Here is a 25,118-nt window from a genome sequence, read left to right as displayed (position 1 = left end):
TTACTTACAAGCTTGAGCTCCATTTTAGGATCTGTAGGTAACACAAAATTACAAATTCAACACAATACACAACCAATGGACATTAGACCGGTGGAGATCTGTTCTTTGGTCTGATGAATAAATGTTTTAGATGTTTGGTTCCAACCGCCGTGTCTTTGTGAGACGCAGAGTAGGTGAACGGATGATCTCCACGTGTGTGGTTCCCACCGTGAAGCATGGAGTTGGTTGAGTGATGGTGCTTTGCTGGTGACACTGCCTGTGATTTATTTGGAATTCAAGGCACACTTAACCAGCATGTCTACCACCGCAGCGAAAAGCCATCCCGTCTGATTTGCACTTATTGCGACTATCATTTATTTAAACAGGACAATGACCCAAAACACACCTCCAAGGCTATTTGACCAAGAAGGAGAGTGATGGAGTGCTGTATCAGATGACCTGGCCTCCACATTCACCCGACCTCAACCCAATTGAGATGGTTTGGGATGAGTTGGACCGCAGTGTGAAGGAAAAGCAGCCAACAAGTGCTCAACATATATGGGAACTCCTTCAAGATTGTTGGAAAAGCATTCCATGTGAAGCTGGTTGAGAGAATGCCAAGAGTGCACAAAGCTGTCATCAAGGCAAAGGGTGGCTACTTTGAAGAATCTCAAAATATATTTGGATTTGTTTAACACTTTTTTGGTTACTACATGATTCCGTATGTGTTATTTCATAGTTGTCTTCACTCTTATTCTACAATGTAGAAAATAGTAATATGAAAAACCCTTGGAATAGGTGTCCAAACTTTTGTGTGTATATACACACACACACACACACACTATACCAAACATTAGGACGCATTCCTAATATTGAGTTGCAGCCCCCCCTTCCCCCCCCCCCCCCCATTTACTCTCAGAACAGCCTCAATTCATCAGGGCATGGACTCAAAGGTGTGAAAAGGGATGCTGGGACATGTTGACTCATGCACTTTTCACAGGTGTGTCAAGTGGGCTGGATGTCCTTTGGGTGGTGGACCATTCTTGATACAAATGGGAAACTGGGCATGAAAATCCCAGCAGTGTTGCAGTTCTTGACACACACAAATCGGTGTGCCTGGCCCCTACTACCATGCCCCGTTCAAAGACACTTAAATATTTTGTATTTCCCATTCATTCTCTGAATGGCACACATACGGTCTCAACTGTCAAGGCTTCAACGTCCTTCTTTAACCAGTTTCCTACCCTTCATCTGATTGAAGTGGATTTATCAAGTGACATCAATAAGGGATCATAGCTTTCACCTGGATTCAACAGGTTAGTCTATGCCATGCCTGCTCTAGGTGTTCTTAATGTTTGTATACTCAGTGTATGCAATATATATATATATTTAAAAAAAAGAGCAACTGTAATTTGGTGTTTTTATTAACTGTGACATGAAAATAACATTCTAGTGTTGCTCTCTGGGTGCTGCTGTGAAGAAACAGAATATACAGTAATAGCATCAGCAAACCTCTTCACACTAAAAAAGATATACAAGTCATGCAACCCTGTGCCCACACATGCCTTCAGACGTCCTATAATATAGTACGGTATATTTTTCTATCAAAGAAACATTTACAAAACATTTTTATTATATATCACATGTATCTTTATATTCCCTTATCCAACAAAAAGCAATAAGAAAGCAAGTAAGTATTTTATCATTCCAACTAAATTGCAAAAGGAAAACAAACAGGCTTCTGGCTGGAGAGATGAATCCAGTGAAACCAGTAGCAGGGGAAATGGCAGCAATTCAGGCACTTATTAAACCATCACTTCAAAAGGAATTATCAGAACTCTTGCTCAAGTTGAACACACACACACACTTTGATGTAGATGAAATTACCCCCTTTGTAGTTTGTCTTGTTTTTCAGACACCATGTAATTCAAATGAAGAGTTGGTTTCCATTCTTCTGAATGGGTCAGCAGGAGATTCAATGTGATTTAAAGGATTAAATGTTACGCTCCATCATTGATCTGATCCATACACCAGCAGGAAACCAGTCCTGTTGTGTAATAGGTTGGTGTGAATGTGGCAGGCGTAACCTACTAAGTGGTCTGAATAAGATACAGCTGTACATTAGAGCTAACAATGACCCTAAACCAGGAGGGCCTGGGAAAACAATGTTCCATCCAAATCTCATCCAATTACAGGAAAGGTAAGTAGCTGAATGCTATAACTGCAGAGTATAGTTAAATGCTATAGAAATGCTGCAACATCTGAAGCGCCCACTCCTGTTCCCTAGCCCATGGTCTATCGCTGTGAGTCAGTAAGAGGTGGGGTGCCAGCCCTCAGAGGTCCAGGGGAGGGGAATCTGGGTGTCACGGAGCCTCAGTGGCGGGGCGAGATGGTGGCACGTGGGGCAGTGCCCAGGCCCTGGTAATTCTCGTGGGCATGCTTCTCACAGAACATCTCCTCTCCCACCCAGAAGTGACCTCGCATCTTCAGGTTGAGACCGCACTCTGGTGTAGAACAGGTGTAGCACTCTGGGTGGCGGAAGCGGTCGTCCATGATGCGCACCGCCTGTGTACTGCAGACAGATGGACACAGTCATAAACGAAAACATTGTTTCGGAACCTTTTAATCTTTCTACATTATGTACACAAACACTACGGGAAGGCTCGTTAATTCAGCTCCTCTGTGTTTATGAGGAACATCCTGCACCTTAGGGCAAGTTATCATTGTCAGAGCTTGTATTCGTCAGTTGCTTATTAATCTGTTACGCAATGACACTTCTAGTTACTCCTGTGGACAGAGAAAACATGTCACAACAGGTGACGTGTCATTATGGACTCTTACACAATGCTGATGCCACACTTCTCACAGGTGTGGTACTTGGGGACTCCACCCCCGGGAGATGTTGGTTTTGGGGGGGTGGTTTTGGGGGAGAGCCCTGGGAACCGCACAGCTGCCTCTGCATAAAACAACAAAGTAGAGCACAGTCAGTCAGAGCAAATAGCAGATGGATTCACACACCACACACACACACACACACAGCAGGGAATCAAGGCAGAGTTATGCCTCTGTCAGCCTGGTTATCACATCACTTTTTCTTCTTTACTGCCTTGTGTCAGGTCTGTGCATCCGGTAGGAGACACTGCTTGTCTGAACACCACTAGTTTTTGACCCGGTGTGAACAGTAGCCACACACTGTTCGTTATCGCTTCATAAAACTCTTATTACCAGCTCCGCTTGTTTTCTTTGCCAGTCCTCTAAGCAAAGTAAAAACACTCACACTGCTCTCCATCAAAAACAATTCTCTAAGTCAGCTCTGGGCCAGGTTATGGCCAGATGCATCTATCAATATCAAATAACTGTCTTAGTAGCCAGACATAATAAAAGTTTGATGAAACAATTCAGTAAATTGTGGCAAATTCTGTTGAATTTGCCATAATGACCTCTATCCACCTCGGAGTTGACATCCCGTAGACCCATCAAATTGGTCTCAAACGGGACGGAGATGAAAGCAAAACACTTACGGCTCCAGTCCGTCCCACACAGCTGTTTATTACAACAGAAATGCAGCCTGACACAGAGACCGAGTGATGACGAGTGCGTTTATGGGAAGCTCTGCTCACCCTTCTCATCGGCCTCCAGAACCTCCTGCAGCATGCGGAAGGTGTTGGACTGTCGAGGAGCCGTGCGAGACTCCTTGTTCTCCTGGATCATCTTGTAGACCTCTGAATCCCGGTCAAACCTCTGCATGGTAAAGTCAGAGCTGGAACTGCTGTGGGAGAGAAAGAGAGGGGATGTAGCCATTACCTATTACGTAACCACTCCAATAGATTATTCAGCCAATCCATATCTATGTACGCTCCATGTACAATCGGTCACATCTATGTAGCTACATATGTACATTCCGTGTATTTGTTTAAGGTACATTGTGGAGGATGTATGTGTGGTTGGTTTGAGATAATCCAGAGGGTCGTTCCATGTCATTTCAGCAAGCCATGGACACCCGCCATCATTAGCACCTGGTAATACCAGGATGTAGGATGGGACATACACCTAACAACTTCAATGACTAATTTCTCTGAACGGGGGGGGGGGGGGGGGGGGGGGGGGGGGAAATACACTGGGAATACATTACATACATAGGATTAAGAAACAATACTGCCAGCAGCTGCTACATACAACTTGGCAGACAGAGAACTGATACTATATACTCATTGTTGAGTGTGTGGGTGGCTTTTGACCACTTCCTTGGATTCATGTCTTACTCATTGTTAGAAATAAAGTATGGTCCTATTATTCCTACTATTAATCCTATTATTAAAAATAGCACATTTGGATGCACTCAATTAGCTTAACTTCAGAGATCCAATTATATTTTAAAAAAATAATGTTGCAGGAATGCTAATCTTATTTGTTTTTAAAATAAATGATTTCAGAACAATCTGAGCTGGTGGATGTCGAAATCCTCTTTCTTGTGCTTTTTGATTTGGTACAACCCCAGAGAAAATTAAGCCAGTGGCAGCAGTCAGCTTTGTGACTGACCTTCAAGCCAAAAGTCTACATTGCATACTGCAGGCAAGTTGCCAAACCAGCCTCTAATCTCAGCCTACACGCTCACAACGGAGCTGTATCACCTTCCTATCTGCTTACAGCACGACCTGCTGAAGACAATAATTTAGAAGATGCCATGATATCAACTAACTAGCATACATTATTGGTGCAGTGTTTGGGTATTGAGGAGAGGGCATTCCAGCGAATGGCTGATTTTAGAAAGCCAATGTTATTTCTAGTAAAGTAGCACTGTGGCTAAACCTTTCCTGATACCCACCACCACAGCAGCCATGTTTGGCCAAATAAAAGTGGGGAATCCTGCTGTTTGACTGCAGACATTTCTGGATGGAAAAAAAAATAAAAAAAATCACAGAGATGTGATATTTCTATCATGTACCACTATCCCTCCCTCTCACACAATCACTATATTTATAAGCCACTAGAGCCAAATGGGCCACCTTTTAGATTTGAAGCAAGAGAACAATTCATGGTGTGACTACTTTGGACCAATAGGAGTGCTTATGGTGGGAAATAGTCTACAGAGAGTTGACACCTCAGGGTAGTTTCTCTGATGCCTAGCTAATAAGCAGATTAGCAGCAGCACAGTAGCACTGCACTTACAGGTTTATGAGCAGCACATTCTTAGCTACTGGGGTGGTGGAACAGAAAAGTGGTTCACTTTATTATTCATTCCATAGTAACTGTGTGTGGTTGCCATTGTTATCTTTGTCGCCGCCTGTCAACTGAGAAAAAAAAATAAGAAATGGCCCGAAAGATGACAGTCAAATGTAAACACGGACACACACACCCACCCACACAATGCTTTAGTCAACATTGTTTGCCTGGGAGGGAGCCTTACAGTCAGTCAGGTTGTGTGAAAAGTGAAAACCGGTCAGACAGACCTTCAAGTCCCCAGGTGCGGTGTGTTGCCATTCACCTGCAGCCAATTGAGCAGAACATCCCTGCTAAGCTGTCAGTAGATGTCAACCAACACACATCAGTTGGATCTAGCGCTCTGTTCTCATATGCCAGGTTACAGTGTGTGCCAAAATATTGACCATATAACTTTCTCCTATGCTGGTCAAATCTATGAAAATACCATGTGAATGATAATTTTTTTCCATGCCTGTTTGGGGCACTATCAAGATTGAGAGATTATTTCATAGCATTTAATGTACGTGTGTGGACTGCAGTTTGTGCCTGCCTTTCATCAGCATTTGGAACTTAGGTCCCAGTGACGTAACATGGCTGAAACAGGAGAAGGCAAAACAACGAGACAATAAATCTCCAAGTGAACCCAATACTCAGACCTTTTACATCACAGAACATGGTTCAAATTGAAAACAGACTCCCAAAACACACCCTCCAAGTCCAACTCATGCTACACTCCACCCTGCTCAAACCATTTCACTTATTATTGACATCACATCTTCAAACCAATGGAAATACTGGGTCAAATGTACTAAGATCACAAATGCATAGCACGTCAGAACAGCGAATGGCAAAATACAATAGAGAGGGAGATCAGTTACATAAATAGCCATAACTTGAGGAAAGTGGAAACATGCCTAATCTATATCATAATGCATGTATGCATACTCATACTCCTGAAAATAATATTGTCAGCTAGCTTTCGTGTAGTACTGCAAGTTTTCACAACAGTTTGAATGTATTTAAGAAACCGCTCTAGAAATGGGTTCATGGAAAAAGCCACCTTTTCATGTTTCCACAGCCACAGAGATATCCTGATTACAGACCGGTAAAGAATCCTCAGTCAAAACAGATGCTGTCAGCTCCAACAGCATTCTCCAAAGTGAGAACAATAAGAGCGTTGGTGTTGTTTACCATTGCTTCCTATCATACTAAATCAAAGCCAGTGTTCCCTAAACTCATGACCAAATACAATAAAAGTCAGACAACTCACCTCAGAAACAATGAGGGAACAAAGAGAGGAGAATTCCTTTACAGCTAGCCAATCTTTGCTTTCGGATAAACAGTTGTTCCTGGCTGCACGCCTATCTATCCTAAGCTGTGGTAACCCAGCAAGCAAAGGCACACATCTTTATCTACACCAGACCAGACACAGGAGAAGAGCGAGTTTCGGACTAAAAGCTGTGCCTTTTGACTGCCACTCATTGGACTGGAGAGAAAAGAGTTGTTTCAGGGGGTGTCTCTAAGCCTGTGATTGGCTGAGTGGGAGGGGGGGGGGGGAGGCTTGGTGTGTAGGCTGGGGACTACAGAGTGGGGGGCCAATTAGGGGAGGAAGTGAAATAAGACATTTGGGGGGATAATAGTAAGAGCTGGGTCTGATGCTTAAATCAGTTTCACCCAATTTTTACCAGCTTGTCACATGTGCAAACAGGAAAAAAATATAAATAAATCCTAGACCACCTTTACTCCACACACAGATGTATACAAAGCTCTCCCCCACCCTCCATTTAGCAAATCTGACCATTATATCCTCCTGATTCCTGCTTACAAGCAAAAACTAAAGCAGGAAGTACCAGTGACTCGCTCAATACGGAAGTGGTCCGATGACGCAGATGCTACACTACAGGACTGTTTTGCTAGCACAGACTGGAATATGTTCCGGGATTCATCAAATGGCATTGAGGATGACACCACCTCAGTCATCGGCATCATCAATAAGTGCATCAATGACGTCACCCCAGTGACTGTACATACATATCCCAACCAGAGGCCATGGATTACAGACAATATCCGCATAGAGCTAAAGGCTAGAGCTGCCACCTTCAAGGAGCCGGAGACTAATCCGGACGCTTATAAGAAATCCCACTATTCCCTTAGACGAACCATCAAACAAGCAAAGTGTCAATACAGGATTAAGATTGAATCCTACTATAACGGCTCTAACGTCAGTCAGATGTGGTAGGGCTTGAAAACTATTACTGACTACCTACAAAAGGGAAACCCAGACGAGAGTTGGCCAGTGTCGCAAGCCTACCAGTCGAGCTAAATACCTTTTATGCTCACGTCGAGGCAAGCAACACTGAAGCATGCACGAGAGCACCAGCTGTTCTGGATGACTGTGAAAATGCTCTTGGTAACCATTGGGAACAAAATCTTTAAACAGGTCAACGTTCACAAAGCCGCTGGGCCAGACAGATTACCAGGACGTGTACTCAAAGCATGTGTGGACAAACTGTCAAGTGTCTTCAGACATTTTCAATCTCTCCCTGGCCCGAGTCTGTAATACCTACATGTTTCAAGCAGACCACCATAGTCCCTGTGCCCAAGGAAGCGAAGGTAACCTGCCTAAATGATTACCGACCCGTGGCACTCACGCCCGTAGCCATGAAGTGCTTTGAAAGGCTGGTCATGGCTCACATCAACAGCATCCTCCCGGACACCCTAGACCCACTCCAATTCGCATACCTCCCCAAAAGAGCCACAGATGACGCAATCTCAATCGCTCTCCACACTGCCCTTTCTCACCTGGACAAAAGGAACACCTATGTGAGAATGCTATAGGGAGGAGTACAGAGAACTGGCAGTGTGGTGCCAGGACAACAACCTCTCCCTCAATGTGAGCAAGACAAAAAGGAGCTGATCATGGACTACAGGAAAAGGCGTGCCGAACAGGCCCCCATTATCATCGAGGGGACTGTAGTGGAGCGGGTCGAGAGTTCGGTTCCTTGGTGTCCACATCACCAACGAACTATCATGGTCCAAACATACCAAGACAGTCGTGAAGAGGGCACAACAAAACCTTTTCCCCCTCAGGAGACTGAAAAGATTGGCATGGGTCCCCAGATCGTCAAAAGGTTCTACAGGTGCACCATCGAGAGCATCCTTACCGGTTGCATCACTGCCTGGTATGGCAACTGCTCAACATCTGACCGTAAGGCGCTACAGAGGGTAGTGCGAATGGCCCAGTATATCACTGGGGCCAAGCTCCCTGCTATCCAGGACCTATATAATAGGCGGTGTCAGAGGAAAGCCCATAAAATTGTCAGAGACTCCAGCCACCCAAGTTAGACGGTTTTCACTGCTACCGCACAGCAAGCAGTACCGGAGTGCCAAGTCTAGGACCAAAAGGCTCCTCACCCAGCTTCTACCCCCAAGCCATAAGACTGCTGAACAATTCATAAAATCGCCACTGAACAATTTACATTGACACCCCCCCCCCCCCCCCCCCCCCCTTGGTACACTGCTGCTACTCGCTGTTTGTTTGTTACCTATGCATAGTCACTTCACCCCCACCTACATGTACAGATTACCTCAACTAGCCTGTACCCCCGCACGCTGACTCTGTACTGGTGCCCCCTGTGTATAGCCTCGTTATTGTATTTATTTTTATTTTTGTCTAGTTGGTAAATCTTTTCTTCTTCTTGAACTGCACTGTTGGTTAAGGGCTTGTAAGTAAGCATTTCACAGTAAAGTCTACACTTGTTGTATTCGGCGCATGTGACAAATAGTTTGATTTGATTGATATCCTGTCACATTACAGGGCCTGCCGGAGTAGCCAGAGGAAATAAGCCAAAGTAAACCCTAGCAGAATAGAAAGGTTCCTAAATAACTGCACACAGACACGCTCCAACCTCTCCAGGAGTAAGGAACAATGAGTATGGCTAAAACAGATGACCTGAGAGGTTGTTAGGAACATTTGAACCGGTTTGAAGAATCTCTACTTTCCTCTAGCTGGTCTTCACTGTTGAGTAAATAGCACTGTGGGAGCAATGACTCTCAGCGTAAGGTACAATCTAAACCTGAATATGATAAAGTCAGGGTTATTTCACAGATGAATCCTCCAACACACATTGAAAGAGTCCGACTTGTAGTGCCAAGACAGCATTTGCTGCAAATATCAGCCACATCATTTGTGGTTAGCTCCAGTGAGGGAAAAAAAATATTTGATCCCCTGCTGATTTTGTACGTTTTCCCACTGACAAAGAAATTATCAATCTATAATTTTAAAAATGGTAGGTTTATTTGAACAGTGAGAAAGAATAACAAAACAATCCAGATAAACGCATGTCAAAAATGTTATAAATTGATTTGCATTTTAATGAGGGAAATAAGTATTTGACCCCATCTCAGAAAGATTTCTGGCTCCCAGGTGTCTTTTATACAGGTAACAAAATGAGATTAGGAGCACACTTAAAGGGAGTGCTCCTAATCTCAGTTTGTTACCTGTATAAAAGACACCTGTCCAGAGAAGCAATCAATCAGATTCCAAACTCTCAACCATGGCCAAGACCAAAGAGCTCTCCAAGGATGTCAGGGACAAGATTGTAGACCTACACAAGGCTGGAATGGGCTACAAAACCATCACCAAGCAGCTTGGTGAGAAGGTGGCAACAGTTGGTGCGATTTATCGCAAATGGAAGAAACACAAAAGAACTGTCAATCTCCCTCGGCCTGGGGCTCCATGCAAGATCTCTCATCTTTGACATGCGTTTTTCAGGATTTTTTTTTTGTTATTCTGTCTCTCACTGTTCAAATAAACCTACCATTAAAATTATTGACTTTTTGTCAGTGGGCAAACATACAAAATCAGCAAAGGATCAAAAAAAATTGGCGCCCACTGTAAGTGCAGTCTTATGTTTTTTTTTACATGTTCCACTGAATTGCTATAAGAGTTTGATTTACCCGTAGCCGTAATTATTTCTAGTTCGACAGAGTTGTTAAATGTGCAGTGTACCCCATGTCAGATCGCTAGAGGAGCTGATGAGTGAGAGACTGTCCTTACCTGCGCTTGGGGGAGACAGACAGCTCGCAGTCGACAGGGCTGTGGGGCGAGTAGCATCCTGGAGGGGTGGGCGTTCGACTGGACACAGAGTTACTCCTGAAGTCTGAAGAGGAGTACTCCTGGGGAGACAGAGCGAGATTAATAGGACGTCAGACTGGTCCGATGTTCAGCCAAACCACCTGTAGATGCTGAAACCCAGACATAAACACTGCTCAAAAAAATAAAGGGAACACTTAAACAACACAATGTAACTCCAAGTCAATCACACTTCTGTGAAATCAAACTGTCCACTTAGGAAGCAACACTGATTGACAATACATTTCACATGCTGTCGTGCAAATGGAAGACACAACAGGTGGAAATTATAGGCAATTAGCAAGACACCCCCAATAAAGGAGTGGTTCTGCAGGTGGTGACCACAGACCACTTCTCAGTTCCTATGCTTCCTAGCAGATGTTTTGGTCACCTTTGAATGCTGGCGGTGCTTTCACTCTAATGGTAGCATGAGACGGAGTCTACAACCCACACAAGTGGCTCAGGTAGTGCAGCTCATCCAGGATGGCACATCAATGCGAGCTGTGGCAAGAAGATTTGCTGTGTCTGTCAGCATAGTGTCCAGAGCATGGAGGCGCTACCAGGAGACAGGCCAGTACATCAGGAGACGTGGAGGAGTCCGTAGGAGGACAACAACCCAGCAGCAGGACCGCTACCTCCACCTTTGTGCAAGGAGGAGCACTGCCAGAGCCCTGCAAAATTACCTCCAGCAGGCCACAAATGTGCATGTGTCTGCTCAAACGGTCAGAAACAGACTCCATGAGGGTGGTATGAGGGCCCGACGTCCACAGGTGGGGGTTGTGCTTACAGCCCAACACCGTGCAGGACGTTTGGCATTTGCCAGAGAACACCAAGATTGGCAAATTCGCCACTGGTGCCCTGTGCTCTTCACAGATGAAAGCAGGTTCACACTGAGCACATGTGACAGACGTGACAGTCTGGAGACGCCGTGGAGAACGTTCTGCTGCCTGCAACATCCTCCAGCATGACCGGTTTGGCGGTGGGTCAGTCATGGTGTGGGGTGGCATTTCTTTGGGGGGGGGCCTGCACAGCCCTCCATGTGCTCGCCAGAGGTAGCCTGACTGCCATCAGGTACCGAGATGAGATTATTAGACCCCTTGTGAGACCATATGCTGGTGCGGTAGGCCCTGGGTTCCTCCTAATGCAAGACAATGCTAGACCTGGAGTGTGTGAGAGGACTGGCCCGCCCGTTCCCCAGACCAGAATCCAATTGAGCACATCTGGGACATGATGTCTCGCGCCATCCACCAACGCCACAGACTGTCCAGGAGTTGGCGGATGCTTTAGTCCAGGTCTGGGAGGATATCCCTCAGGAGACCATCCGCCACCTCATCAGGAGCATGCATTGTAGGGAGGTCATACAGGCACGTGGAGGCCACACACACACACTACTGAGCCTCATTTTGACTTGTTTTAAGGACATTACGTCAAAGTTGGATCAGCCTGTAGTGTGGTTTTCCACTTTAATTTTGAGTGGGACTCCAAATCCAGACCTCCATGGGTTGATACATTTGATTTCCATTGATAATTTGTGTGATTTTGTTGTCAGCACATTCAACTATGTAAAGATAAGAAGAATATTTCATTCATTCAGATCTAGGATGTGTTATTTTAGTGTTCCCTTTATTTTTTTGAGCAGTGTACTTTATAGAGTAGAATGAGTTTAGAGTTGAGCAATCTGACGAGACCATGAGAAAGAACCATGTGATGGAATATCGCCATAAAGCAGTCAGATAAAAAAAAGAGCTATGTTCATTTGAATGCCAGGAATTGTATTAATGTTTGCGTCATCATTGGGCATTGAAGAGAATGTTCTAAACTGAGAAAGCACCAGCATAACTCAAAAGAGAGAGAGAAAAAAAAAAGAGCTGGACACATGAATAGGGCCAGTCAAGGTCACATACGGAGAGCTCTATATGAACAGGTGACAGAAACTACCTGTTCAGGTAGGCACCCTTAGAGCATTCAGATAGAAATGTCTTGTGTGGAACAGTCAAATCAAATGAACATTTATTGATTGCGTACACAGATTAGCAGATGTCATCGCAGTATTAAAATAATACCTAGCAAAACAAAAAACACATTATCCAAAAAGTAAAAAGAAGGAAATATCAGAATGAGCAATGTCAGACACCGGAATATACAGTCCCCTATAATTTTCGGGACAGAAAAGCATTGTTTCTTCTTCTGGCTCTACCCATCAAAAAATGTGGATTTGAAAGCAAACAATGACTATGACGTTAAAGTGCAGACTGTCCGCTTTAATTGGATGGTATTTTCATCCATATCAAGTGAAACATACAGTAGTCCCCAACATTTTAGACGAGCAAAAGTATTGGGAGAAATTCACATACATGTGTATTAAAGTAGTCAAACGTTTAGTATTTGCACACAAGGACTACATCAAGTTTGTGACTCTATAAACTTGTTGGATGCATTTACTGTGTTTTGGTTGTGTTTCAGATTATTTTCTGCCCAATAGAAATGAATGGTAAATCATGTGTTATTTTGGAGTCACTTTAAATCGTAAACATTTCTACATGATCAAATAATCCTGAATGAATCGGGAATAATAATGAGTGAGAAAGTTAACACACACGTATCATACCCCCCCGCCCAAAAGGTTAACCTCCCCTGTTATTAAAAAGGTGAGAGGTTACCATGTCTTGGGGGTATGATATTTGTGTCTAACTTTCTCACTCGTTATTCCCAATTCATTCAGGATTATCCGTAATCAAGGTAGCATCCACAATGTAGAAGTGTTTAACACAAATTATATTCTTATATACAATAAAAGTGACTCCGCAATGACTTACATGATTCACAAAATATTCTGAAACAACCAAAACAAAGAGAAAATGCATTCAACAAATTTGTAGTCAAAGCTGGATTTCTAAACGGTTCACCCGATATGGATGAAAACACCCTCAAATGAAAAGCGGTCAGTCTGCACTTAACCCATAGTCATTTTTAAAATTTCAAATCCAAACTTGGAGTAATAATTACAGAGGGCACTAATATATATATATATATATATATATATATATATATATATATATGTGTGTGTGTGTGTGTGTGTAAAACAGTATGTAAAGTTACCAGTGTTTAATGACTAAGTACGGTGCATTCGGAAAGTATTCAGACCCCTCGACTTTTTCCACTTTGTTACGTTACAGCCTTATTCTAAAATTGATTAAATTGTCCCCCCCACCCCTCAATCTACACACAATACCCCATAATGAGATGCAAAAACAGGTTTCTAGAAATGTTTGCAGAAATACCTTATTTACATAAGTATTCAGACCCTTTGCTACAAGACTTGAAATTGAGTTCAGGTGCATCCTGTTTCCATTGATCATCCTTGAGCTGATTCTACAACTTGATTGGAGTCCACCTGTGGTAAATTCAATTGATTGGACATGATTTAGAAAAAGGCACACACCTGTCTGTATAAGGTCCCACAGTTGAAAGTGCATGTCAGAGCAAAAACCAAGCCATGAGGTCGAAGGAACTGTCCGTAGAGCTCCGAGACAGGATTGTGTCGAGGCACAGATCCGGGGAAGGGTAGCAAAACCATTCTGCTGCATTGAAGGTACCCAAGAACATAGTGCCCTCCATCATTCTTAAATGGAAGAAGTATGGAACTACCTAGACTCTCCCTAGAGTTGGCCGCCCGGCCAAACTGAGCAATCAGGGAAGAAGGGCAGTGGTCAGGGAGGTGACAAAGAACCCAATGGTCACTCTGACAGAGCTCCAGAGTTCCTCTGTGGAGATGGGAGAAACTTCCAGAAGGACAACCATCTCTGCAGCACTCCACCAATCAGGCCTTAACGGTAGAGTGGTCAGATGGAAGCCAATCCTCAATAAAAAGCACATGACAGCCCACTTGTAGTTTGACAAAAAAGGCACGTAAAAGGACTCTTAGCCCATGAAACCAAGATTGAACTATTAGGCCTGAATGCCAAACGTCAGATCTAGAGGAAACCTGGCACCATCCCTATGGTGAATCATGGTGATGGCAGCATCATCCTGTGGGGATGTTTTTCAGCGGCAGGGACTGGGAGACTAGTCGGAAAAGATGAACAGAGCAAAGTACAGAGAGATCCTTGATGAAGTCCTGAGTGCTCTCGAGCAGGTTCTCAGACTGGGGCGAAGGTTCACCTAACAGGACAATGACCCTAAGCACACAGCCAAGATGACGCAGGAGTGGCTTCAGTACAAGTCTCTAAATGTTCATGAGTGGCCCAGCCAGAGCCCGGACTTGAACCCAATCAAACATCTCGAGAGACCTGAAAATAGCTGTGCAGCGATGCTCCCTGTCCAACCTAACAGAGCTTAAGAGGATCTGTAGAGAAGAATGGGAGAAACTCCCAAAATACAGGTGTGCCAAGCTTGCAGCTTGTAGACTCAAGGCTGTGATCGCTGCCAAAGGTGCTTCAAAAAAGTACTGAGTAAAGAGTCTGAATACTTATGTAAATGGGATAGTTTTTTCATTTGAATACATTTGCAAAAAATACAAAAGTGTTTTTTACTTTGCCATTATGGGGTATTGTGTGTAGATTGATAAGGGGGAAAAACTATTGAATCCATTTTAGAATAAGGCTGTAACATAACAAAATGTGGAAAAAGTCAAGGGATCTGAATATTTTCCGATTGCACTGTAGATAGGGCAGCAGTCTAAGGTGCAGAGTAGAGTATCGGGGGGTAGCTGGCTAGTGACCGTGTCTATGGTTCAAGGCAGGGTATTGGGTGAAGGCCAGCTAGTGGTGAATGTTTAACAGTCTGATGGCCTGGAGATAAACAGCCTCTATCGGTCTCTCGGTCCCAGCCTTGTTGCACCTGTACGGTCTCCACCTCCTAGATGGCAACAGGATGTGGCTCGGGTGGCTGAGGTCCCTAATGATCTTCTTGGCCTTGTGACACCGGGAGCTGTAGAGGTCCTGGAGGGCAGGCAGTGTGACCCCAGTGAAGCGTTGGGCTGACCGCGTCACCCTCTGGATAGCCCTGTGGTTGCGGACGGTGCAATTGCCATACCAGGTGGTGCTACAGCCCGACAGGATGCTCTCAATGGTGCAGCTATAGAAGTTCATGACGGTCTTAGAGGCAAAGACACATTTCTTCAGCCTCCTGAGGATGAAGAGGCGCTGTTGCCGTCAAGGAAGTTTAAGCTTTAGTTGCAGAACTGGGATTTATGTTAGCTCTATTCATTTTGTTCTACAGTATCTGTAATGTTTCACTCTACTGAATAAATCCCAGATGTTGAGAATAGAAAACACACTCCTATAAGCCTTCACTTCCTAAATATGTAGAGTTAAGACCGTACAAACGCAAACATCTCCCAACAGCAGGAGTGTGTTTTTCCCGTCCACTATAATTCTGGTGCCCATAGCAAAGGCTTGTCCCAGTCATCATGACTGGTGCTAATACATGCTCTGATTTGTCATAGTTTTGCTCCTGCTCCTCCCATATTGCAGGTTTCTATGGAGTGAAACATTCCTGTCCTCTTACCAACTGGTCCCTCCTAATCAATATCACATTTATCTCCCAGCCCTAACTCCATGTGTAGGCTGCCTGTGTCAACCTTGTTAGCTCTTGATTGCTATTTATATCTCAGCTGGGACTCAGCCCCCAGACCTGATGACAGAGATGCTGTTTGCATGGGAGCAGATGTTTGGCTTTGGCTCCCTTGTTCGTTTGAAGAGAAGGGGAGAGCCAACATATACTTCCATCATGGACCCCAGATGTCCGACAGTTCACACAATTAGGCATGGCAGTTATGAACCATTATATTCTGACGGGAAAGAGAAAATGCCAAACTTCATCACCTTTATTTACCTGGGAGTCAATGGTTTACTGACAATGCTTCCTACTTGAATGACCTAACTGCTCACATGAGAAGCTACTGTTTCTATTTGACCCCAAGAGGGAGCTAGAGTAACATCATTGGTGACAGCCAAGCAGTAGAGCCCTAGAGATCCTGACACCATGGGACTGATTGGATATATACACCGATGGTAAAAACAAACATTAGGAACACCTGCTTTTTCCATAACAGACTGGCCACGTGAAAGCTATGCTCCGTTATTGATGTCACTTGTTATATCCACTTCAAAATCAGTGTAGATGAAGGGGAGGAGACAGGTTGAAGGATTTTTAAGTCTTGAGACAATTGATACACAATCCATGTATGTGTGCCATTCAGAGAAGGAATGGGCAAGACAAAATATTTAAGTGCCTTGGAACAGAGTATGGTAGTAGGGCCAGGCGCACTGGTTTGAGTGTCAAGAACTGCAACGCTGCTGGGTTTCATGCTCAACAGTTTCCTGTGTGTATCAAAAATGGTCCACCACCCAAAGGACATCCTCCCAACTTGACACAACCATGGGAAGCACTGGAGTCAACATGGGCCAGCATCCCTGTAGAATGCTTGACACCTTGTAGAGTCCATGCCCAGATGAATTGAGGCTGTACTTAAGGCAAACTAGGAGTGCAACTCAATATTAGGAAGGTATTCCTTATGTTTTGTACACGCAGTGTGTGTGTGTGTGTGTGTGTGTGTGTGTGTGTGTGCGTATGTGCATGCATGCATGCATGCATGCGTTTGTGCGTGTGTTTGGTATGCACACGTACGCAAGTTTAAGGGTTTCCTGTGTGGTGTCGGTGTGTGTTCGTAGTGAATTTGACCCCAGGGACATGGGGCACGCAGAACACAGGGCACACCTGGTCCACTTCTGAGCAACTCATAACTCAGCCCAGACACTTTTACTGTCAGGAATCCCAACAAACTAATATACTTTATTATAAAGCTATGCACTGCATCTAACTATGACCACCTGAGATCCTATTCTAAGCAGCTTTCAGACACACACAAAATATTTATTTTCTATGGGGTATTTAGCTAAATAAAGAGTGAAATGAAGGTTGAAAAGCATAGGCTACAAAAAAAAGATTGAGCATTAAAGAAATCTCAGTTTAGAAAGGCAGCTGAATGAAGAAAAAGAGATAATTCAACAGACTGAAGTCATTACAAAACACACGGCTGATGTTATTGTGGTTCAATGACTACTGTATTGTATACAGTTGGAGTGAACAGCAGGTATGAATAAGATGGCTTACAAAAACTTTCCTAACCAGTATTATCTGTAGTTTTATGATGCGACTCCCTGTCCAGATTCGTCATCAGCTGGCATCAATGCCCTCAGAAGCCCATCCCAGGAAAAGCTGTGTCTCCACCCCACTCCAAACCACCCCACCTCCCAGCACCAGAAAAGGCCTGGGGCTGACTGAGGCATGGGCACTGGTGGAGCCAGGAACTGTCTCCATAACCAACAGCACCCGCTTCCAATTCAGCAGCTCTTTGAACAACGGCTCTGCTCTCAAACGGTCCAGCTTCCCTTTTCCAGGGCTTGGGTAGATCACTGCTCAATGCCAGGAAGCTTTTACCAGCAACGATCAGTGTTCACTCCCTCCATAACATCTCTGAATAAGTGCAGAAACCCTCTCCCTTCTCCTGCTATTAGCTACCGAAGTCAAGATGTCAGTCTTGTGACGAACATTTCCTATGGAAATACTTTCTAATGGCTACATGTCATCTTAGGCCAACTTTTTATAAACCTTGCTAATGAAGTAGTAAGAGTCCAAATCTAAGATGGTTGCATCTTTCAGAACATCTGAACACCAATGAAGTCTGTCAGCATCAGCAAACAACTAAAGGCATGTTTTCAGAGACACGTCTTAGCCAGCCCAGTGATTGAGTGCTTTAATCACAGCTGTGATCTATGAGGCCAGAGGGGAATGAAGGAATCAAAGGAATTATGAAAAGAAAAGTTCAAAAGCAACAGACAGTTGTGATTGAGTTGACCTTAGATGGGCTCAGCAGCTTGGTCTGGAGAAGCAGTGGAGTTTGGGCAACAACAACACGTTTCTATTATCCTCTGTGCTCCTGACCTTTAACAAAAGCAGCCATGGAATCTCGAATGGCAGCGATGCCCCCTGTGGATGCCCCCAGGGGAGGCCACTCACTGGCAGAGGGGCACCGCCAGCCGGGCACAATGGCTGTGTCTTGGAGAAGGTGAATGGTGTTGGGAATGTTGAGAAGGAGAGGAACATAGAATCAACAGGCAATTAGTATTGGTTCCTCTGACTGGCTAGTTGACTGGCTGGCAGGGGAGGAGGCCTTCCCAGAATAGACCTGCTCTGAACTGTAATCAGAAGCTCTTAACGAGCCCCGGATCACCAGAGACCACCGCTGTCTGCCTGTTGCACAAAGCCTGGGTGTTCACAGGACAAATAACACTTCAAAGCCAACTCTGAAGTTAAAGGCCCAGTGCAGTCAACAATGTGATTTTCCTGTGTTTTATATACATTTACACACTGAGGTTGGAATAATACTGTGAAATTGTTATTGTAATAATGCCCTTTTAGCGTAAGTGAGGATTGAAATGTCAGCCTGTTTTGGTAGGAGTTTTGGCCTGCCTGGTGACATCACCAGGTGGTAAATTAGTTAGAGCAACATCTGCCAATAACAGCTAGTTTTCCCCATTTTCCCCTCCCCACTCAGACCACTCCGAGCAAAAATCTTGCTTCAGGCACTTCGTTACCCAGAAATGATTTGAGAGAAACATGGCTGCATTGGGCCTTAACATTTAATCCACATGCCACTCGCCTTGCTCCTATTTTGCCACCGAAATATGCTGTCAGGCTTACCCAAGCTATAGTGCATCTCAATTCCAGGACATGGAAGGAGGATGGAGTGAGTGAAAACAAGCGAGAGAACAAGCAAGAGGGAGCACAAAGGACAAAAACACACCTCAGTCTAGGATTGGAGACGCAAATAAACAGGAAATGGAGAAATAAAGCGGGGGCAGGCGTTTCAGACAGGGCCAATTGGCATCTCTTTTACATTTTGGGAGCGGAGGAGCTCTCCGTCTGGCTCCAGTCGCAGCCACTGTGCATCATCTTCATCATCATTACCACCCTGCAGCTTCAATTACAGGGCATGGGCCAGCAGACAGAGGCAGGCTGACGCACACATCACTTTATTTTGGGGACTGCTGTATGAAAATACTTTACATGAACAGAAATATGGGACAATCTTCCAGGGGATGGCAGGAGTCCTGGGAAGGAGCAGAGTGAGAGATATGTATCGTATTTCCTCTCCAGCAGTGTACATGCATGGAGGACTCTTGTAAAGACCTGAGATACTTTATCCTCAGTCACTGCTTCCCCTACTTCACCTTTACAGTGTTCAGAGTGGAACCACTGTAAATAATATATATGATCATGCTAAGTATTTGAGAGAAAGTTATTCCCAATGTTTACACACAACATACCAGTGCAGGACCAGTGCTGACTGCTGGTGGATTGAACGTTTCAGAAGGATGTGGACTCTGGCTGTGCTCGGACACTGCAGGGTGGGAATTCCCATTAAACACAGCAACCATAGGGCCTCCACTATGTCGAAACACACTGAACCTCCATATCAGCACTGCTACAGACGTTGCACTGACAGAATACAACCATGCTGAACTCCCACAGAGTGGCCTCCATATGCAGTTCATACACAGTACGTTAAGAATTCATAAGCTACACATTCATACATGCTACCCACAGATAAATATGGAAGGGGCTATACATTAGTGTTTAATAACACAGCTTCCAAGTGCCAGAGATCCCTACAGTAGATCTCTATTTCGTCAGCACTAATTACAGGCCTGCCCGGAAGCCACCCCACCCCAAGCCGGGCTGGGCCCCCGGCCCACAGACACAGCGACACTGCCACTTGTCAGGGCCACACAGCCTGGCAGACAGCTCTGAATAGGAACCAGATGGAGGAGATTAGGGGCCAAATGAACATTTGAGACAATGAGATGTCTGTGAGCTGACTTCAGATCCACTTCATGTGCTGTTGCAGTATATCAGTTCTGACAGAACCCTTCTTAGTCACAATGAGAACATGTTTAAAGGGCTGCTGGACTTGAAAGCCTGACACCCACCTGAGTGAGGCACTGCAATCTTTTCAGCCAACAAACTGTCTGTGTGGTAGCTATAGTACTTTGCACGTTTGTTCTATTACCATCATCAAGGTAGTGTCATTACACTCCCTGATGACAAGGGGACTTTCAGATCATAAATCAGTCCTTATGGGGATGATTACTTTAATATTGCCCCAAACTTTGTGGCTAGCTTCGCACACACAGAACTTGAGCTCCCTTCAAACTCCTGTGTCAAGGCAAAGCCTACTCATGTGATGGTGAGATCATAGGTGGTCTCATAAAGGGGGCAGTGCACCCACCCATCCAGCCAGCAGTCGGCCAACAGGCACAGATACAGTGAGAAACCGATGCCAGGCCGAGAGAGAGTTTATTTATCCTTAGAGGGAGCTATGAGCAACACATTTTTCATCCCTATTAAATTCCCCACAAGTCTCCAACTGGAGCTGCATATCAAACTCATTAAACATCTGGAGTTCATTATGGTTTTGTTAAATCGCTGGACTTCACGATACATTTAATTTATTATTGGCAGAATCCACCCTTTCATTTACACTGCCTAACAATGAGAGGCACCATGGAAGAAAAACAGCAGCCAAGTTGCAAACCTAACAATTTAAGATTTGGGAATCGTGCTCATGTGTTAGGAGGCCGGTTGAATAATTATTCATTTCTCTGGACACCTCGTCAGAGGTGATAATGTTATCTGAACTAAGCTAATCATTAGTGACCCCTAATTAGAGAGCTCTCGCTCCCTCTCTCATTAATCCCATGGCTAGTATTTAACTGGATGACACTGAGCAGCTCTAGATTTGTACCAGCCTAACTTCTACCAGCCTAACAATTATGATCTACGACAAACAAATGGAGCCATGGCAACCACTACATGAAACTCAAGTTGATTTCCCGCATAAAAAACAACCACCTAGGACTGACTTTGCTGATAGCTAGTTTGACGAAAAATGTACTTACTTACTGAGATGTGGTTTTCCCACCTAGCCATCTTAAGATGATAAAACGTACTAAATGTAAACTGGAGAATACATGCTAACGTGTCAGTTTCTGCTGGACCGAATATATGAAGGTGCAGTTACCCACACGATTACCTTGACAACTACTAACATAATTGTTTTTCCACTTCAGGGAAAAGAAAAACGGTTCTGATCAATCAGTGGGGATGAGGAGAGGCATGCTGTCTGACGAGTTGCCACAATGGACACCAGCTTAATGTCCAGGGCCCACGTGAAAAGGCCAGGCTCGGTCTTCTCACAGCCCTCACTCTGTGGAGAAAACATCCCCCCTTCCCCTTGACTCCCTCTACCACATGTCCCTGTCAGAGAGCACACCCCAGGCCTGCCAAGCCAAACAGCAGCTCAGCTCATGTCAGACGACGTCTTCTCAATCTGTTTGGATATGAAACGCTTTCTGAATATTATTTTCTCGGGCTAAAGAAAGCAGAGAGAGCAATTTCAAGTAACATTTTTTGACTCTACTTGAACAACATCTAGTGATATTCCTACCGCTGCATGCCAAGCCTCCATCTCTGCTCCACAGCAACAACCACAGTTTTGCACTCCAACCCGCCACACCCCCCCAAAATAGACTGGGGTGAAACCAGCGGCTTATGTGCAGGCTGGCCTGCTGCGAGCCTGCCTGCCCATCAGGACGAACAGTATGGGTTGAATGGATGTATTGAGGGATGGGTTTTCCTCCCCTGGATAAAGAGCTTAGTGATGCATGTCATTTGCCCAAGGTCATACTGCCTAGTGTGGTCAGTGTGGAGCCCATGGTGAGTGTCACAGTGAAGTTAACCATGATACTGGAGGATGGACATCTATACAGTAACTGTCCCATCCCCTACACAGGATGAGGCAGCCCACCAAGGCTACCCTCAGGAACCTCAGAGTGTACAACTGGAAACCCAGACTGGTGATCCTGTCCCTAATGGCCTAATGACAAGCCATGCATTCTGAAAAAGCAGCTTGGTTTTGGCCCCACTCATCTCAACAGGGATCCTGTTGTTGTCACTTCCTGATGTTATAAACAGATGCAGTGCTTCCTTCGGATTCCTGGAGGTGGCAAGCCGCGGGGCCAGCTCATCTACAGCTCCAGGTTTGACTCAGGGTATCATGGGAGGAATGTGGTACCAGATCCAAATTTGCCCTCTTTAGTAGGCTGGCCTCTTCCTCTTGTCATGGTGGGGTGTTGTGACAGCAGATAGGCTAGCTAGTAGCTAGCACAGGACACAATGGAGTCATGTTGTTCCATGGTGAAATGAGGCAACAGAAGATAATACTAAGCCCACTACTCAATTCAATGTCTATTCAACGTTGGTTCAACGCAGTTTTGTTGAAATGACGTGGAAACATCGATTCAATCAGTGTGTGCATTCACTGGGTAAGATTGCACTAACAACTTTCAATGTACTGTAGTTAAGCACATGAAAATGATCTCTATCCATCAAGTTGGGAGTAAGGCTATTGAACCATCCAACCCAAAACAAATAACAAGAATTAAGCTTTTTTTGTGCATTAACATTACAGTATATTTTTCTTCCAAAAACGCTATTTATACCACACACACCATTTTTTCAAATGTGTTTTTTTCATCAGAAATTATTGCTTGTGTTGACCTTCATGTACTGTATGTAGAATATTACTGCTCCAAGTATCCAGACCCCTTGACTTTTTCCACATTTTGTTATGTTAAAGCCTTGCTCTATAATTGATTCAATTGTCCCGTCCCCCCCAAAACTGCACACAATACCCCATAATGACAGCAAAAAAAAGTTTAGAAATGTTTGCAAAATGTATTAAAAATATAAAAACAGATATCTGACATTTACATAAGTATTCAGACCCTTTACTCAGTACTTAGTTGCAGCATCTTTGGCAGCGGTTACAGCATCAAGTCTTCTTGGGTATGACGCTACAAGCTTGGCACACCGATATTTGGGGAGCTTCTCCCATTCCTTGCAGATCCTCTCACGTTCTGTCAGGTTGGATGGGGAGCATCACTGCAAAGCTATTTTTAGGTGTCTCCAGAGATGTCCGATCAGGTTGAAGTCCCGGCTCACCTCAATCCTGAGTAGTGTCCCAGTCCCTGCCGCTGAAAAACGGCAACATCATGCTGTGAGGATACTACTATGCTTCACAATAGGGATGGTGTCAGGTTTCCTCCAGATGTGATGGCTTGGCATTCAATCCAAAGTGTTCAATCTTGGTTTCATCAAACCGAGAATCTTGTTTCTTATGGTCGGAGTCTCGTTTCAGTGCATTTTGCCAAACTTCAAGCGGGCTGTCATGTGCCTTTCCTGAAGAGTGGCTTCAGTCTGGCCACTCTACCATAAAGACCTGAATGGTGGAGTGCTGCAGAGATGGCTGTCCTTCTGGAAGGTTCTTCAATGCTGCAGAAATGATTTAGTAACCTTCTCCAGATCTGTGCCGACACAATCGAGTCTCATAGCAAAGGGTCTGAATTACTTACGTAAATAAGGTATTTCTGTTTTTTTTTAACATTTTGAATAGATTTGCAAAAATGTCTAAAAACCAGTTTTCACTTTGTCATTATGGGGTATTGTGTGTAGATTGAAATGAATGTTTCTTCATCAATCAATATTAGAATAATGCTGTAACGTAACAAAATGTGGAAAAAGTCAAGGGGTGTGAATACTTTCCGAAGGCACTGAGTGTATGCATGTACAGCACCAGTCAAACGTTTGGACACACCTACTCATTCAAGGGTTTTTCTGTATTTGTTACTATTTTCTACATTGTAGAATAATCAAAGCTATGAAATAAAACATACAGAATCATGTAGGAACCAAAAAAGTGATAATTAAAATATAGATATTTGAGATTTCTTTAAAGTAGCCACCATTTGCCTTAACAGCTTTGCACACTCTTGGAATTCTCTCAACCAGCTTCATGAGGTAGTCACCTGGAGTGCATTTCAACTAACAGGTGTGCCATGTTAAAAGAACATTTGTGGAATTTGAGCAAATCAGCTGTGTTGTGACAAGGTAGGGGTGGTACACAGAAGATAGTCTATTACCAAATATGTCTAAGTCCATATTATGGCAAGAACAGCTCAAATATACAAAAAAAAATGACAGTCCTTCATTGTTTGTTTGGGAATGGTGGAGGCCCTCCCATGTCCCAAGTGTCCCTCTACCCTCCCCCCCCCCCCCCCCTTGCCCATCTCCTACAGCTCCCCAAGCACCCATTCACAATGGCAGGCCTTGTAAGGCTGGGGTAAGCCAACATTAGCCTCCCAGAACCCCTACCATCATCCTGACAAAATGACCTGTACATCTAACATCCCGCTAAATGGGGGATCCAGTCGCACATTCCACTCTCCTCACGTAGAGTCAAACGAGGTTTGGAAAACACTATGATGCTTTACAGTGAGACTGATCACCTGATACAGCAGTACTCTGCACCTCTCAGGCGTGACAGAGAGCCTTGTCAGGGGAGCAGAGGCCCGCTGCTCACTAGGCTGCAGTGTTGCTGCCAGTCAGTCCGGAGCAGCACAACACTACAGAGCAGTATGTCCATGCCAACAGGTCAGGCCTCTTCCCAGCAGTTTACCCGCAGAGCACACCGAAGGGCTCCACTCACTAATTGCAGATACAGGGTGGGAGGCTCGTCTCCTCTTCAGAACCAGAGATACCTCCAATGGAGGAAGAGTCCCGCCAAAATCACCCCTCATCCACCAGCCCTGTATCTCAGTAATTTGAACGTTTTCAGGCTTAGGAGGCCAGGACAGAGAGAGCTCTCCAAGACAGGCTCCAGCAAAGCCACAGTGGAGGT

At 44.6% G+C, this 25,118-nt stretch overlaps 1 protein-coding gene across 3 annotated transcripts in view; it reads right to left on the bottom strand.

Annotated features, from left to right (window-relative positions):
• Window positions 1-1,385: 1,385 nt before the first annotated feature.
• The window catches only part of LOC109895892 (PDZ and LIM domain protein 2), a 60,998-nt gene continuing 37,265 nt past the window's right edge, over window positions 1,386-25,118 (bottom strand). For 2 of the 3 annotated variants that reach the window (XM_020489967.2, XM_031830083.1), the window contains exons 7-10: window positions 10,241-10,359; window positions 3,600-3,748; window positions 2,821-2,935; window positions 1,386-2,551 (exon numbers count right to left, since the gene is read on the bottom strand). In XM_020489967.2, coding sequence (XP_020345556.1) covers window positions 2,353-2,551; window positions 2,821-2,935; window positions 3,600-3,748; window positions 10,241-10,359 — 582 coding nt within the window. In that variant the 3' untranslated portion in view covers window positions 1,386-2,352. The remainder of the gene's footprint in view (window positions 2,552-2,820; window positions 2,936-3,599; window positions 3,749-10,240; window positions 10,360-25,118) is intronic. The other variant, XM_031830084.1, reaches the window with a different exon arrangement.

Source organism: Oncorhynchus kisutch, linkage group LG8, assembly GCF_002021735.2.
Source record: "Oncorhynchus kisutch isolate 150728-3 linkage group LG8, Okis_V2, whole genome shotgun sequence".
In the NCBI taxonomy this organism is placed as follows: domain Eukaryota; kingdom Metazoa; phylum Chordata; class Actinopteri; order Salmoniformes; family Salmonidae; genus Oncorhynchus; species Oncorhynchus kisutch.
Note: the sequence above shows the minus strand (reverse complement) of the source record. Positions and strands in the feature narration are given on the sequence as shown.